We start from the raw sequence: 18419 nt of genomic DNA, 5'->3' as shown, positions 1-18419 counted from the left end.
GGACTTCATAATCCTCCTCCAAGCTTTCCAAATCCCTTCTGGAAGTATCAGCTCTGCCCCACACCCCTATGAAGGACCCAAAGTGGGATGACAAATTTTAACACATGCAGTTAATGTCAGGGCAGCTAGGTGGCGCCATAATGCATAGAGTGCGGGGATTGGAGTTATCTTCCTGCGTTCAAATGTGGCCTGGGACCCTTACTGTGACTCCTGGGCAAGTCTGTCAAAGGAGCTGGAGAAAGAAATGGCAAAAACCATTCCATATCTTTGCCAAGAAAACTCTAAAACTGGGCCTCGAGACGGAACTAAACAAAACAAATAATTGTTTCTTTTCCCCTAAAAAAGGGAGCCCCCAGCCATCACCTTTTTCCTACTCTCATCTTCCTTTTTATGCTCTTTATTGAATGATGTCTTACCTGATGTGAACCTCTACCATCTTTCTTTGGAGAATATGCAGCTGTTAGTGTTTAAGCTCTCCATTTTGGGATATCTATCCTCTCTCTTTTTTGTGTCACATACTCCTACTCTCCAGTATCCCGACACAGTTCAGAATTATCTTTTGCTTTTTCAAATCCTTTTTCTTCTCTCATTTTACACTGAGTCCCTCATGCATTTTCTTTAAAGGAACATTTTATTCTTTGTCATTGTTTTGGTCAAGTCCAGCTCTGTGACCCCATTTGGGGTTTTCTTGACAGAAATACTGAAGTGGTTTACTATTTCCTTCTGCAGCACATTTTACAGATGAGGAAGCTAAGGCAAACAGGGTTAAGTGATGTAGCCAGGATTACACAACCAGTAAATGTCTGAGGCCAGATTTGAACTTAGGAAGATGAGCCTTTATGACTCTTTATGCACTATTGCATTATCTGGCTTAATAACCTACAAAAAAAAAAAAAAAAAAAAGGCCTCTTTACCATCTCTTCTAGGAGAGAGACCATCCTGCACTGAAGCATGGTTTGAGATTTGGTTGTTACAGAAACAAACATTGAATAGTTTATGCAAATTACTACAAAACTGCCTCTGTTGCCATACCTGCTGGGCCTCTGCCATTCTTAGTAAAAAGCTCTACAGACAGGATTCATATTTCAAGCATAAATAGGCCCAAAGCATTTATTTATAAATACAACTAAAGAATTTCTACTTTCTCTCAGTTTTGGGATTGCGATTTTTGTGTTTGGAATTCAGTCAGTAAAGGAAGTACTTATCGAGTTCTATGTTAAGTGCTAGGAATTTTAAAAAGCAAGATAAAACAACAACAACAAAAGCTGCCTTCAAAGACATGACATTCTAATGGGAAAGACAACATGTAAATAACTAGGTGGCTACCAGCCGAACATACAGCACCCACCCTCACTTAGATCCTACTCACTTGCATTTTACAGCATCACCTCCCTGACATCCCCATCCTCTTCAAGAACAAAGGACAAACAACTATCTACTGCACTACCTAGAAAAGAGACACTATAGAAATAAATAAAATAGGACAGGACTAACTTAAGCCCCATTTTTCAAGCAAGAAATGAAATATTATGGCACATGGCAAGGACAAAAGTCAAGACAGAGAGGCACGAGCTACAGAGAATTCAGCAATGATCCAAGCTTGATCAGAGTTGTAGAAAGGTGAGCTTTTGCTCTCACAAGCAATGAGATAGTGCAGTGGACAGAGCTGGACCTAGAGAGAGATGTTTTAAATCAGCTTCGGATACTTTCTCTGTTTGCTTGTTTTTTCTCAAACACAAAATGGGGATATTATAGTAATAAATTCCCCGGATTGTTGTGAGAGTCAAATAAAACATTTGTAGAGCACTTAGCACAATGCCTGATACATAATAGGTACTATACAATTGCTGATTATTATTATTTCATTATTATCTTCATTTCAACTTCTGTGTATCATCAACTTTTGCCTTCTTGTGGGCTTGCTCTTACATCTATCTCTTGAGCAAATCTTATTTTTGAACTTTATTTGAATCTCTGATGTAGGAAAAGATCCCAGTAATAAATAATTCAACCCCCTTTCACAAATGCTGCACTTAAGAGAAAGATGGATATCTCTTTAAATTATTTTCCTTTCCTTGTACCAAGTAACTCTTGCCAAATAACCAGATGCTATTAGAGACAGGAGAACTGATAAAGGAAAAAAGTCATCAAGTGTTTATCTCTCTTAACCCTAGGCTTCTTGACAGGCTCGCTTCCAATTATCAAGGCTACACACAGTTGTTTTCAATTACACTTGATGGCCATAGGTGACAGTTGGAGTAAGTACTTTGATCTTGAAGGCATGTTGCTATTATCATACTCTTCCCCTACTCCCCAAGTATACTCACTTGTTTTTCTTATTCTCAGTCTCTTAAGGAACAGAAACCAGTTGCATTTATTTCCTAGGAGCCAATTCAGATAAAGATGGCAACTCCATAACTAGTTTTACAAATAGACATAAGCCCATAAATATAAGAAATGCCAGATAGAGAGAATATCAAGCTGATTTGTATTACCTGAGTCCTGGGGTCAGGTGGAGAGACACAAGAGAAATATGAAGGAATATGTTTTTTAAAGTAGCTGGCCCTAGACAACTGCTCTGCTTAGCTTGCTTAATGTTTGGATGTGCCCTAGGAAAACATCTGATGTAAGTGACCAAAAAATTTTTTTTGTTTATATTAGGGAAAATTTTTCTTCCACAAGTGTTGTTCTATATTTCCTGTGAGAGTTAAGGTAAACAATTGTGGATGATGTTCATCAATCTTGTAATTTACTAATTTTCTTTTTTCCAATGGAGAAATTTGATCAAATTAGTTCTTTCACACTGCTTTTAGGCAAATTTTAATGAAGGGACAAGTAGTAACTAGACATAACATTTAATTCAGTGCTACCTGACTTTGGTTGGTAATAAAGCTATTATTAAGGTTTTGAATGGGTTGCCCTGTTAAGAGGCAATATGATGTAATTGGATTAGATTTAGAGTAATAGAAAATAATTAGAATTCTAGTGGCAATCCTGCCACAAACTAGCTGTGTAACCTTAAATTTCCCATCTGTAATATAAGGAGATTGGATTAGATGATCTCTAAGGTCTCTTTAAATTTCTGAATATCAGTGATCACCCAGATGTGCCTTAGAGGATAATTTTGTAAGTTTGTTTATTGTTTTTTTTAAGTGCCTTACCTCCTCCATCCTTGTTTCTTTATAAGTATATATGATTCTGGTTTATACTTTTTACTTAGATCTATTCAGGCTTGAAATCGTCATCCAAATATAGTAAGGTTTGAGATAAGAATGGAAATCTCCAACCATGAATTCTATTCCCAGGCTTACCTGATTCATAAGAGGGAAGTTCACGGAAGCAATTAGAATATATCATCAGGAAAGGAAACAATGCCAATAATTCCTTGCCCAGGGCACTAGCAATGTGTATGAGTGCCAAAGATATTAAGATCATTGTTTCTCTAATATAGATCCACCCTAAATGACCTGGGGCCACTTGATTTGCCTGTTTCTCATTGATTTAAAAAATAGAGATAAGAAAGTGACCAAAAATATGTAATATGATCCCTAAACATCCAATATAATACTAACAGCTTTATCACTACTTTCCCATGACCTTAGACAAGTTACAACCTTTCTGAGCATCAGATTTCTCATCTGTAAAATACAGGGTTTGACCTGAAGAATTTCTCAAGACATATAGAATCCCCTCACTCTTAAATCTATGAGCCTAGAATTCTTTGAAGATTCTTTGCAAAAACTCTGCTAAAAGTACATCTTTTCGTAACATTGAGCTTGTCACAGAAAAAAAAAATCATATATATGTGTGTGTGTGTGTATGTGTGTGTAGGCTGTGACATATTTCCAATGATGATTTTATCTGCAAGAAGTGGCTTAAGAAATATTAAAAATAAAATCTGAAAAAGAAGTGGGCTTTCATTTGCAAAAAGCAAAGAATGACATATGGATAGCCCACATACTATAGTGCTTTCCTCCTAAAATGTAAAAAAAACCTGAAGAAGGTCTTCAGACCATTGAGTGAGTCCTCTTTATAAAATGTATAGAAAAACATATATAAAAATTTATATATATATATAAAAATATAAGAATTGCACTGGTTGAGAAAGCATAGCTAATTCACAATTGGTATACATGGTGAAAATACTCATGTCAATGAGATCACAAAGCCATTTCATTATACCAGGTTTAATCCATCATTCAATTTGTTGAGATCTTTCAGACCCCGATTCTGTCATTCAGTCTATTAGCTATCAATCTAAGTTGTGTTATTCACAAATATGATAAATATGTAATTTATTCTTTATGGAAATATTAACTAGAATTGGGTCAAAGCCTAAGAGCTCTCTACTAAAAACTTCAACCAGTTCTGAATCTACCTGTCCTATTACCCTGTTCATCTCTCTCTGTGTTATAAATCAGGGTCTTCTTGAGAGATTTTGTCAAATGTCTTGTTGAAACCCAGATGTTGTATTATAGCGGTAGCATTCTCTTGAAAAAAAAGAAAATAAAGTTAGTCTGGCACACTATATACTTCATAACTTTTATTTCATCTGACAGTTTCTAATTAGTTTAAGCTTCTGTCGTATGAAAAATTGCATGACCTCTATAACAATTTTAAGATAGTGTATATCTATTGCTGCTAATTGTCCTCCGATGTGAACTCTAAAGATGGTTTGTTTCTCATAGGGAAATTCTAGAATGTTATTAAATCTGCTGCAGTTTAGATAATGAAACTGATGCCCAATGGGATTTTACACATGGTAATTTTACCCATCTCTTGGCTACATGCCAGATCAATAATTGAAAGCAATATTCAAATATACAAACTTCTTCATTCCAAAAGGGGGGATTTAGCATTGTTCACAGAGGAGCACATCTATTCATGTAGGCCAGGGAATGTGTGCATGCAAATGCACACTGAAACACACACATTTCCAATGATCATCAATCAATGACTGATGCACAGATGAGTCATTTCTGGTGTCATTTCAATTGTTATTAATAAAGACTATAATATATACATATATGCCTATACACACATGTATCTCTTGTAACTAAACTGATAATTCATACCACCTTCCAATTTCCACAGAACTTACATCCTTCAGTGTCTGTCTTATAGACATATATAGTCAATATAGTGAAAAGTGGTTTTCTATCCTTATGTTTGCTTAATTCTCCTCTATGCCCTTGACACAGCCTTTTACAAAGAGACCATGAATAACTTAGGCTTAATTTATTTGTTTGTCTCACATAAGCCTGATTAGAGCAATTGAGAAAAATTACATTCATAAATCTTCTTGCCAAGATAATTAATTATGCACAAAATACCCCAATCTGCCTCTGATTTTCATTAATGAAGCAGATTATCTGCAAAACAAAATGCTGCTGGCACAGAAAAGGAAGGTCAGATGCTCCATTCTCTATTTAAAATAAGTGCACACTTTTACATATTAAAAACATTGATAAAGAAAAGTATGGTGATTATGCTTATCAGCTCATCCTATCCATATTAGAAAAGGAAAGAAGAAGCTGTATTTTTTTTCTTTGGTCTTTTTAGAGGAGTCATTTAGGGTAGTTTTTATTTGATGCTGCTGCAGCTAGAAATCTTATTTATCAGGTGTGACCCGTAGTCATTTACCTCCCCTAACAAAGAGGAATTAGTCATACTTCGGATTTCTTCACTAGATTCAAATACAATTGCTTTAGACCACAAGTACTTAAAAATAGACAAGTGACAAACCCATCTTGAATAGGACACTCTGTAGTTCAGAAAACTGCAGAGATCACCTAGTCAAAAGCCATGAGATATGCTTCTATCAAATCAGCACTATGATTCTCTATTTAATTTTTAATATTTCTAATCAAATAAAATTACTGTCAAAAAATAACCAAAACACAAAATGTGCCCAATAACTAAACCAACTATGCCACATGAATTTAGTGGAACATTTTGTGCCATAAAGAAGAATAAATATGAAGAATTTTGAATATATCTGAGTGAATTTGTCTGATAGAGAGGGGAGTAAAAACAGTGCCATCTATACAATATATACTGTGACTACAACTATATATACATAAAGGCAACACTAAAAAGTATGCATCACTTCTTTCTGTTTAAAAAAATCAATAAAAGTGTCATACATTAAGGGAATTAATTAGTAGGGTAAAGTTATTTCAATTTTTGTTAGAGTTAGTTGTTTCAAAAGAAAATATAAAAAAAGTTTTATGCAAAAAAAAAATCAGATTTGCCCTTAAGATAGATCAAGAATTGACCAAAAAAAAAAAAAAAAAAAACCAAACCAAAACAACAACAACAAAAAAAAACCTATGCAAAATGATCTGCACTATTCTGTTATACCCTAACATTGTCATATTGATATCAGCAGCCATTATCATGACAGCCCTCAGTTTTTATTTCCAGGAAAAGGTATTAGCTCTACATTAATTCATGAGGTGACTCACCTGGATTACAATAGATCTAGATATCAAGTAAATCGCCAGGCACTTCATACTAATTGGTTTTCAGTCAATAACAACATGGTCACATAATAAATGCTGGTTCCACATTGTTTTGTTTTTTTTTATTCTAGCCATTCCTATTTTGTTCTAGATCTGTAATGAATGCCAGTTCTTTTAGCAGTGATTATAAAGGGCAGTAATAATGCTGGAATTAAAAAAAAAAAAACTAAATACCCTGACTTCTCCTATTTAAATTATTATCTTATTCATTGACCATAATAATAATAAATTCACTCTTGATTATTCAAAAGCAATTGGATTAGGAATCAAGGAGTATTAGGAGGGGCTGAAATGGGAGAAAGAAAACTTAATTTTTTTCTCTTTAATGGACACACAACTTTAAAATTTCATTCTGCCAATGTTAGTGTCTAATAATCTAATCACTTTGAAGGATGATTTTATATGTATCAGTTTTTTTCAGTTCATTCACAAACCTTATGATTAATCAATTAGTATTTGTTGAGTGCCTAATATGACCCAGGAACAGTGAGTGATAAGTGCTAGGGAAAAAATTTAAAAAGTTAAACATCTCCTACTTTCAAGGCACACAAAATTTTATCAGAAAAGACACCATTATGTATACAAAATAAATATATACCATAAAATTCAAAGCAGGTAAATAAAAAGTAGTTTGAGAAGAGGATATTAGTAGGTAAGGAGAATCAGGAAGAAAAGCTTCTTATAGAAGGTGATGTTTGAAATTTGTTTTGAAGGAAGAGAATTTTCTACTAGATGTGGTATGTCAATTTTTTTTCTATGGTTTCACTGATGAAAATAACTCTGGTTACCACTATCCTGTATTAATTGTCTTGTCTCATTAGAATGTGAACTCTCTGGGAGCAAAGACAGTCTTAGTTTTTGTATTTGTTATCTCCAGGAGTTAGTACAATGGTTGGTGTATTTTAAGTGATGATTGAATACATTTTCATACATTTATTCATTTAATGAAGCCAGCTCTCTAGTGAGGAATCTGTCCATACAGCAGCAGCAGCAGACATAATTTATTATGAAATTCACTTTTAAAATCAATTTTATCTTGTATTCTGTAATATTTTTAAGGACTTGAGCCATCTCCAGACCATGACAAGTGAGACTGGAGAAGTTTTGTACAAAGTTCATCTCAATAGGAGAGATTAAATCTAGGTGAAAATATCTGGGTTTCTTGAGATAAGAAATCATAATTTTTTTTTCTGAATATGATTGAATATAAGATGACTATAGTATTATCACGCCATCTCTTCACTCTCTATTCAAGTCAAAAGACTGATCGAATTGGGGATTTTTTTGACCAGGTTACTAAGTTGCAAAGTTGATCTTTAACTTTCTAAAACCATTACATGATTTTTAACTAGTGCAACATAGGATAGCAAGAATATAATATAGTGGAAAGAGTATTGAATTCAGGGTTAGAGAATGTGCTTTGAAAGTTTAGTCCAGCTACTCATTTCTAGTAAGGCTGAAGTAAAGATTTTCCCTTCCCAGATTCAGTTTCTTTATTTTCAAAGAGAAATGATGATTGGATTAGTTCTTTCCTTAGGCTCATTCAGTTCTAATTTTTTAGTCCTTCAAGGATTTGTGATTTGGATCACTAGTTTTCATCTCCTCTCATGCAGGCTTCATTTCTTTTATGAATAGTAGATGGTCGATGAGATAGCTTACATTCTGAATTTTTTACCATTCTAAAATCAAGGTGATGAGGCTCTCCAAATTTAACTAGTCAAATTCACAGACAAAAGAAATATACCACACACTATCTCATATTGTTAGAATCTACTAGCACCTGCATTCTATCGCTATTGTCTTTGAAAATATAGGAATAAGATTTGAAGATCCAGCTTTAACTTTGTATTTCAAAGCATTTTTTCTATATGTTATATATTTTAGAAACAGTATATAGTATTAGTAAATTAGTAAATATTTTAATATTTTGAAGTATTTCTACCACTTTGGGAAATTTTCTCTATAAACAAAATAGTTCAGTAAAATGATTTCCCAATCTGTTAAATGAAAATTGTATGCCAGCAAAATTGAGGATTTAAGAGAAATGAAGAATTTGTACAAAAATATCCAAATGGATAGAACATGAAATAGAGATCCTAAATAATCTAATTTCAGAAAATGAAGTTAAACTAGTTACATAGGAACTGTCAAAGAAATAAAATTGTGATCCTGTTGGATTTTCAAGTGAATTATAATTACCCAAATAATGAAGGTTAAAAGAAAGAAAGAAAGAAAGAAAGAAAGAAAGAAAGAAAGAAAGAAGAAAGAAAGAAAGAAGAAAGAAAGAAAGAAAGAAAGAAAGAAAGAAAGAAAGAAAGAAAGAAGGAAGGAAGGAAGGAAGGAAGGAAGGAAGGAAGGAAGGAAGGAAGGAAGGAAGGAAGGAAGGAAGGAAGGAAGGAAGGAAAGAAGGAAGGAAAGAAGGAAGAAGGAAGGAAGGAAAGAAGGAAGGGAGGGGGGAGAAAGAGGGAGAGAAAGAGGGAGAGAGAAAGAGAAGAAAAGCAAGAGAACCACAGACATGTCACTATCAAATGTTGTTTCAAGATTTTAAAATAACATCCTATTTAAAAGACTATAGGCAAAAGATCCAAAAATTATTCATGATGTCAAGCTGAATTTCTACCAGAGATTCAAGAATCCCAACTATCCATATTAAAAATAAAAACACCTTCAAAGCACATGTTTATATCAATAAATACAAGAAAAAAACTTCAAGAAAATATAAAGCTCATTGTTGCTTTATAAAAACCACACTTTAATATGCAGTAGATGAACCATTTAATATGGTACATGTATATGTCTAAAGGTGATGCTGTGGATAGACTGCCAGTCCTGGATCAAGGAGACTCATCTAACCTGAGATATTAACTAGCTATGGAATCCTGGGTAACTCACTTAATCCTGCAGTTTCCTCTTGTGTAAAGTAAGCTGGAAAAGGAAATAGTGAAGCACTGCAATATATCTGCTAAGAAAACCCTAAATGGGGTCATGAAGAGTCAAACACAACTAATATGACCAAGGATGAACAACATATCTTGAGTTAAAAGTTAGCACAATTTCCAGAGAGAAAACTTTCCCAATACATAAAGAAATAAAACATGTATTCCTTTCTTCCTTACTATTTATTTAAGAGAAAGAAACTGAAAGCCTAAAGGTAGACATAAAAGAGACCCAATTATCCTATCTGCTGATGACATGATGATTTTCTTAGGAAACTTCAGAAAATCAGCAAAGACACTGAGAGAATAGGTTCAGTAAATTATGAGATTAAACATAAAAATCAATACCATTTTATAGCAACAATAAAACATAGTAGAAAATAGAAAGGAAAGTCCTTTCAAAATTCCTAAGAGATTTCAGTTTATGTATATCAAATTGGCAAAAGTGACAACAGATGGAAACAGTCCATGTTGAAGAGATTATGGAAAGACGGGCATACTAATGATATACTGTTGGTGAATCTATTATTTGGTCTAATTCTTTTGGATAGCAATTTGGAATTATGTCCAAAAAAATGACTAAAATATCCATTTCCTTTGAATTTTAGGTTCCATTGCTACATATATTCTTGAAAGAGGTCAAAGACAGAATGATTCTACATTCATCAAAATAGTCATAGAAATTTGTAGTTGTAAAGAACAGAAAAATGTATATTGTTTAGAAAATAACTAAACAAATTATGATTCATAAAAGCAAAATAATTCATTGTTCTGTAAGAAATTATTAACATGAAAAATAGAAAAAACTAAGAAGATTTATATGGATTAATACAAGGTGAAATAAAACCAGGAATTCAACATAGACAACTATAACAATGAAAAGGGAAAAACAAAAAAGAAAAAGTGAAACAGAAGGCTATGCAATTATATTTGGATATGCTATATAATTAAATCAAACTTGGTTCCAAAGAAGAAATGACAAAATACATCTCTTCTTTACATAGATAGGATTTTAATGTTACCTACAGTATAAAACTCAATTGATATATTAGCTAATTTTTCAGAAATGCTTTTCTTCCTCTGCACGCATCCCTCTTAATATAAGCTATAACTTTCTAAATAGTAGCTGGGAGAGGGATATATCTAGAAATAGAGGCATGAAAAAATCTATTAATATAAATTTTAAAAGTAATTTTTAGATTATTAGTAGATAAGCTTTTATTCTCTCTCTCTTTCTCTCTCTCTCTCTCTCTCTCTCTCTCACACACACACACACACACACACACACATACACACACACACACACACATATACACGCATAGTCCTAAGATAGTACACAAATACAAAACTAGCGTTACTGATTTATCATCAATAGAGCATTCATATAGAGTGAATTTCTGCCATGAACTATTACATTTTCATCTAAGCCAGATTTTAACGAAGGCATGTTTTTCAAGACAACTGAAAAATGGAGGTAGATATACAATATGGCAAAGCAAAGTTAACTGGCCCATAAAAAAATCAAAGCAATAATCTTTCCTTCACTAACATAACATTCTAACTAATTATTACAACCAGTCACCATGCAAGAATTCAGAGCCAATAGACTACTTGTAAAAAAACAAAACAAAACAAAAAAACCCCAACATGATTCCTCCCTTGTACTGCTTGTGCTTTTTTGCCTGTTTATTTTTTAATTGGCTATTATGGCATAGTGCCTCAAAAATCAGCCTCAAACTCCAAAGGATGTGAGTTCAAGTCATATGACTGAGCTCATCTTTTACCCTCTCAGTGATCTAAACAGCAGCCTCTAAGATCATATGATAAGAAGATATGATATGATCAAAGATGGCAATCTGCATTGATAGAAGTAGTTTTCTCTTCTAGGAGTTCCTTCTATCAATAAAATTTCAGATCTAATATTTTCCCTTAAGGACTCTAGCAATCAAATTCAAATCAACATCGTTTATATTCTCCACTCTTTAGAAGTTAAAGTCAGCATTTCAGAATTTCAAAGGTATATTTAACAATAGCTATTCAGAGGTATGAATTTTGAATTTTTAAAAAGGGCTCCTTCAACTAAGTTTCCACAACTTCCATTTATTAAACCTGTAAGATTATCAGAAAGAAAAAAGCACATTTCAACAATACTGACATGATGAAGAAGGGTAGATCAAATGATTGCCATACAATTTCAAGTTGATAATTTAAAAAAAATATTCCCAATGCATCTAATTTTATTTTTTCTATTTTAAACTGTCTTCTTATTCCATATGCATTTTGATTAAAATATATATAAAGAGTAGATAGATAGCAAGAGACCTTTCCTTGTCTTCCATTCTGCTAAACTTTTTTGTTTCTCTTATGTGATATCATAATTCAATGGAATTTTATTTTTTTTGCTTTTTGGCCCAACTTTTTTTTCCCCCTGAGGTAATTGGGGTAAGTGACTTGCTCAGGGTCGTACAACCAGGAAGTGTTAAGTGTCTGAGGCCAAATTTGAACCTGTGTCCTTTTGATTTCAGGGCTTGTGCTCTATCCAATGCATCACCTAGCTGTCTCTTTGGCCCAATTTTTAGTACTGTGAGATATAGTATTTTAGCCAGATTTTTGTGCAATCCAAAGTAAAAAAATCATTATAAAACAAACCATTAGAAATACCTTTGCACAGTGCAAAACGGTATGGAAAAGGCAATAGAAGACTGAGATTTTAATTTGTTAATTACAATTACAACTAACTTTATATTTTGCTTTAAGATTTGCAAAAGCTCACATATATTATCATCTTTGAGTCTCATGGCACCCCATGAGGTGGACACTAAAAGCATTATTGTCCCATTTTTACAGATGGTTAAGTGATTTGTCCCTGTTCACACAAGTAATAACTGTCAAAGACATAATTTTAAACTAAATCTCTCTTGACACCAGATCTCACATTGTTTCCACTTTATTCTTTGTTTTCTTTGTATTCTTGTTTAATTCTTTATAATTTTACAACTTCATATTTGATTATTTTTTATTCTTTCCACTTATATTGATGTAGTCATTGTATATATTGTTTTCTTAGTTCTAATTAGTCAACTCCAAATCATTTCATATGGATCTTTTCATGCTTCTCTGTATTCATCCTATTCACCATTTCTTATGATGATAATATACTATTACATTCATATAGCACAATTTATTTAGCCAATCCATGGATATCGACTTTGTTTTGATTCTTTCCTATCAAAAAGTAAAATTATTAATATTTTACTATATTTATGGACTATCTTCTGATTAATGACCTAATTGAGATATAAGCCTTGTAGTTATAATATCTGGGTCAAAAGGATATAGATATCCTAATCATTTTATTTGCATAATTCCAAATTGCTTCCCAAAATAATTATATTGATCCATATCCCTCACCAACATACACATGTGTACGCTATACACATGTGTATATATATGTGTGTGCATTCATGTGTGTATGTGCATATTCATACATATATATGAATTTTTATATTTATTCATTAAAGGTTTTTGTAACTGTTCAGTTATTTTAGTCATGACTCTTTGTGACCCCATTTAGGATTTTCTTGGCAAAGATACTGGAGTGATTTGCCATTTCCTTCTCCAGCTCATTTTATAGATGAGGAAACTGAGGTAAACAGGGTTAAGTGAATTGTGGAGGTCACTGAATTAGTAGGTATTTGAAGCCAAATTTAAATTCTGGAAGAGATGAGTCTTTCTGACTCCAGGCCAGGACTCTATCTAATGAGTTTAGCTACCCATTCATTAAATTCATTAGAGTTTATCCATTCACTAAGCCAGGAAATGTATATATGTATATAATACATAATATAACACACACACACACATATATGTATATATGCTGAGTATTACATGCACACACATTCATATACACAGGTTGTCTTTATGTCTTGGATATCAAGAAATTTTATACAAAGTTTTTCTTTCCCATTTGAATCCTTCCTTTTTTATCCTAGATGCATTAATCTTATTTGTGCAGAAGCTTTTCAATTTAATTTAATCAGGACTAGATGGCTTTTTCTAGTTCTGATATTTCACAATCCAATAATTCCAATCATATTTGACCATATTTATTTTCCTTCAAAAATCAATTCTACAATCAAAATTATCTATAGTTATGAAAAAATGGTCTATATCACTATTTATTAGAGAAGTACAAATTAAAACAATTCTGAGATACCACCTCACAGCTATCAAATTGGCTAATAGACAGAAAAGAAAAAAATGATAAATGTTGAAGAGAATGTAAGGAAATTGAGATTCTAATGCATTGTTGGTGGAATTGTGAACTGATTCAACCATTCTGGAGAGCAATTTGAAACTATGCCCAAAGGATAATCAAATGGTACATACATTTTGATCCAGCAATATCACTATTATATAGGTATCCCAAAAAGATCATAAAAAGAAAAGTACCTACATGTACCAAAAATATTTATAGCAGCTCTTTTCTGGTGGCAAAAAATTGAACACTGAGGGTATGTCGGTGACATGGAGAATGGCTTGAATAAGTTGTGATGTGTGAATGTGATGAAATATCATTGTGCTCTTAGAAATGATGAGCAGACATATTTCTGAAAAATCTGGAAGGATTTACATGAACTGATGCAAAATGAAGTCAGCAAACGAGGAGAACTTTATACACAGTTTAACAACAACATTGTGTGATGATCAACTATGAATAATTTAGTTTTTCCCAGCAATTCCAAGGCAATTCCAAAGGACTCATAATGAAAAATACTATTCAAATCCAGAAAAAAACTGATATAGTCTGAATTCAGATCAAAGCATATTGTTTTCATTTTGTTTGTTTTTTATAGTTCTCCTTTTGGTCTTTTTCTTCTTTCACAACATGATTAATATGGAAATATGTTTAAATGATTTCACATGTATAACAATATTAGATTGCTTACCATTTTAGGGAGGGTTATGGAGAAAGAAAAATTGGAACTTAATATATTTTAAAATAAATACTAAAAATTGTTTTTACATGTAATTGGAAAAAATAAAATACTATTCTTAAAAATATCAATTCTATGAACTTCCTGATATAGTAGAAGCAGTGAGTTACCAAACTGGATTACTAAACTGAATCTTATCACTTTTTATGCACTAAACTAAATAATCTATTTTAACAGAACATTGAGAAGGGGGTTATCTTTCTTTTCCTCAGAAAATCATTATTCCATTGCATGAGAAGAAACGTTAAAGCTACAAAAGATAGGGATGTCATTTATATTGTCCTCTGAATGTAATCATGCCCACAACACATTCCTAGACTATAACAAGCACCTGACTGCAAAGATTAACATTCCTATAAAGCAGAAATGCAGAAAGAATTGGGCAGCCAAAGGGAGGCCTTAATCAAAATCTTCAGCACTAAAGAAAGCATAATTATTATTTTAAACTGAAGAACATTTTAAAGTTTTTTTTAATATTTAGCTTTTTTATTTTGAGATATTAGTAACTTTTTATTTTCTAGTGAAAACATGTTTACTTTTCTTCTTTTTCATAGATTCCGATTTTCCTATAGTCCACCATCCCCAAACCCAATTCCCTTAAATCATTTTTTCTTAAGAAAAATTCCTCTGCTTTCCACCAACTTTTAAACCAAGAGTTCTTAACCTGTATGGTACAGACCTCTTAGAAGTCAAGGTATTCGTTTCAAAATATTCATGATTAGCTAAGAAAAATAAATATATCTTCATTTTCATGATCTTTTGATTTCCTTTATAATCTTATATAGCTAGAAACATTGTTCTGAGAGAGGTCTTCACTAGACAGACAAAGGCGTCTGTGACACACACAAACATGTTAAAAAGTCTAGTTTTAAATTAATATATTATAAATTATTTTGATAAAATTGTGTTTTTGTTTTTGGTTTGATTTTAACTCTAGGCAACCTGAAATTTAGAAAGGTAAAAGAGTGTCACCTTTCAGGCTTTATTTTCCACATGTTTACTGCACATGTAGCCAATCAATTTTCAAAACTTTGCAAAGCCTGTTGTATTATAAGCATTCCTTATCTATATGTAGACATATCTTTGAGTCATTCAACAGTTGGCCATTCTGTAAAGCTCCATTTTTAATTATTATAAAGGATTTAAATGACCAAGAAACACAGTTCTCTATTTTTTCTGAGTACAACTAATTCAAGTATTATTCCCCAAGGCTCTCTGCTGAGGCCACACATCAGTAACCCCTTGTAGTATAAATACCTGGTTTTCTTCTTGGTCCCATTGGCAAATTTGCAGGACCTGCTCCAGCTCCTGGTGTTGCTGCTTTAGGTATTTGTCCAATTGTCTCCTCCTGTCTTGTAGCAATTCAAGAAGGCTGTCAATCTTCAAGCAACTACTATGAGCCCCCTGAATCAACTTAGGGTTCATATTAGGTCCATCACACTTGAATTTTTCTATGAATTCAGTCAGTTGTTGACTTTTGTTTAGGAGGGTTAGGGACCGTCCTAAGAGTTCTGGAAATAAAAAGAAATGGCAAATTGAATCTCATTACCATTCTCACATATTTGGAACTATCTTTGGAGGAGAAAAGCTGAGTGACTAAGGTTCTTTCCAACTCTAAGATTCTGTGATTCTTTGAATCAATTGTTTAAATTTTCTACTTTAATCAGGAAAGCAAGGGTGGGAGATATTTTTTCTGCCATGGCCCATTTTGATATTTATAACATCGTTTGTGGGTCATACAAAATTACCAACTTACAGAACTCAAGTAGTAGGTAATAGTTGTTCCTAGCTTTCATTTCATCATCAACTGCAGTTGCCTTAGCAAATGATTTCATGGGCTTTATATGGCCTGTGGGCTGGACATTTCCCACCCCTGCAGTAAAGGAAGATATTTGTAATTTATCTTTTAAACTTTTATGATTTATATTTTCCTTCTCTTCTTCTACCAGAGAGACAAGAGGAAACAAGTGAAGAGAAAATTACATACAATCAGAAACTCTACCAATTATTTTTGCTGACCTTTTCTCAATTAAAATGGACACTCAGTTTATTATTGAGATTAGAGTGAAACTTCTATTCAGAAATGAATAATGTAAAAACAAAGGCATCAAAAAATTTATCTAATAAAATTTAAAATAATAATTAACTACTATGATCATTATGAATATTATGAATGATTTTTTCAAACATATATTTAAGGGTATTTTGTAGGTTTTTTGGCTATACTAAACAAGAGATCTGGCACTACTGGGTATTAGAAAAACATAGTTGAACTAATTAAGGTAAGATTACCATTTAGTTGAGGTATGATGTAGTCTTATACATTTGCATTTGCATCATCCTAATACTTTATGACTCATTCAACATCTCAGAATGTGTTTGTTGGTAGTAAAAGTTGTAAGAAACGATTTAAGTAATTTGTTTCATAAATTCTTACAAGAGCCAACTCAGAATTCCATTCTTGAATTTTTTTTATATTAACACCACATAATTATTTCTCTTCAGATCCCAGTAAGGCTGTCTCATGATTCCCATTTTATGGTTGGAAAGATGAGGCACAAGAAAACTGTCCCATTTGTTGTTTCTTGGTTAGGTCAAGATTTCTTCCTTAGACTTTGCTGCTTCTTAATCTCTTTTCATTGGGGCTTGTTCCAACTGCCCTATGAGAATTATATGACTGTGATTTTAATGACTTTTAGTCAGTAGACCTGGCTCTTGCTCCCAGACAACATTGCATCCATTTATATGGACTTCAGAGAGACCCAACAGGTGAGTCTCCTAAACCATTTCCACAATACTGAAATTAAGATTCTTTTTCTCAGCTGTCTGTAAACTGGCTCATTGTTGTTTTGAATGCTAAATAGTAGAAGGAAGGGAACAAAAAGACTGTGATGACTAACTTCTCCTTTCTACCTCCATCCTCAAACCCCTTTGGGAAAGTCTGTCTTTTACTAGGCCTCTTATCTTTCTGACAAACACTTGCCTTTGATGGCTATAATTATGAAGCTCCTATCAGTAAAAAGCATCAATCACTGTCAGATCTTTAATGTTCAAATTGCTGACATGATGAACATGTCAGCCCAGTGCATATTGAATTGAGACTGTAGAACCCATCTTTGTTACCTGAGCTTGATTCACTCCTTAGTCCCCTGAAGAATTTCATGTGATGTCCCTTGCCTTGGACCCAGCTAGATTATTGCAGTATGAAAAAAAATGTGACTTGCTGCTTTAATCCGGAACACTGACATGCTGTTGATGGTACCAGCCAGTTGCAAGGGCCTGCACAGCAGCAGCCACTTAAAATTTCAGCTAGGTATGTTGGGATCTCAAAATCTATATAGAAAAAATTAACTTCTCTGTTCTTTAGAATTTCCAAAACTACATGACCATTAGTAATTGGCAAATAATCATTAATAGCACCATTTGAAGTCCTTAAAAACATATGTCATTATTCTGATGCCATTAGGATTTAAATGAAAGGAGAGGATGCTGACTGATAACTTTTCCATCCCACTCAGAGATATAACTAGAGGAGTAAAAGTCAGGGTTTTACCCTAGAATACCAAAATTTATAAGATAATGGCAGTCTTTGTGATCCCTATTGTAAGAGTAAAATAATCAGTCTCTAAAGAAAAGAAAAACGTGTTAAAATATGAAACCAGTACTATAGCCATATCCCAGATTAGCTTCTCTGTGGCTTCCACCCCAAAGGAATCACCTTTTATTCCCATGGCCTCAAGCTGCTTTTGCTTTTTTGTCTTTACTTTTAAGTGACAAAATTTCCAGATCTAACTTAGGAAAAATCAATTTGTCATAGAATAGCTAGGGGGCTGGGGTAGGATGAGTGACTTTTTTGTTATTACCTATCATCTCTTCCACAGAAGAAAGTGTCTAAATAAACAGATTGACCATTCCAATCTGATGAAAGCCTACCCTGCTAACTCTAGTCAGAAACCTATTTC

At 32.9% G+C, this 18419-nt stretch overlaps 1 protein-coding gene across 3 annotated transcripts in view; it reads right to left on the bottom strand.

Moving 5' to 3' along the window:
* Positions 1-18419, bottom strand: part of CCDC141 (coiled-coil domain containing 141) — a 255951-nt gene that overhangs the window by 171292 nt on the left and 66240 nt on the right. For all 3 annotated transcript variants that reach the window (XM_051986120.1, XM_051986121.1, XM_051986119.1), the window contains one exon: positions 15715-15968. In XM_051986120.1, the coding sequence (XP_051842080.1) occupies positions 15715-15968 (254 nt within the window). The remainder of the gene's footprint in view (positions 1-15714; positions 15969-18419) is intronic.

Source organism: Antechinus flavipes, chromosome 3 (assembly GCF_016432865.1).
Source record: "Antechinus flavipes isolate AdamAnt ecotype Samford, QLD, Australia chromosome 3, AdamAnt_v2, whole genome shotgun sequence".
Lineage (NCBI taxonomy): Eukaryota > Metazoa > Chordata > Mammalia > Dasyuromorphia > Dasyuridae > Antechinus > Antechinus flavipes.
The sequence above is the reverse complement of the archived record's forward strand: the minus strand, read 5'-3'. Positions and strand labels throughout refer to the sequence as shown.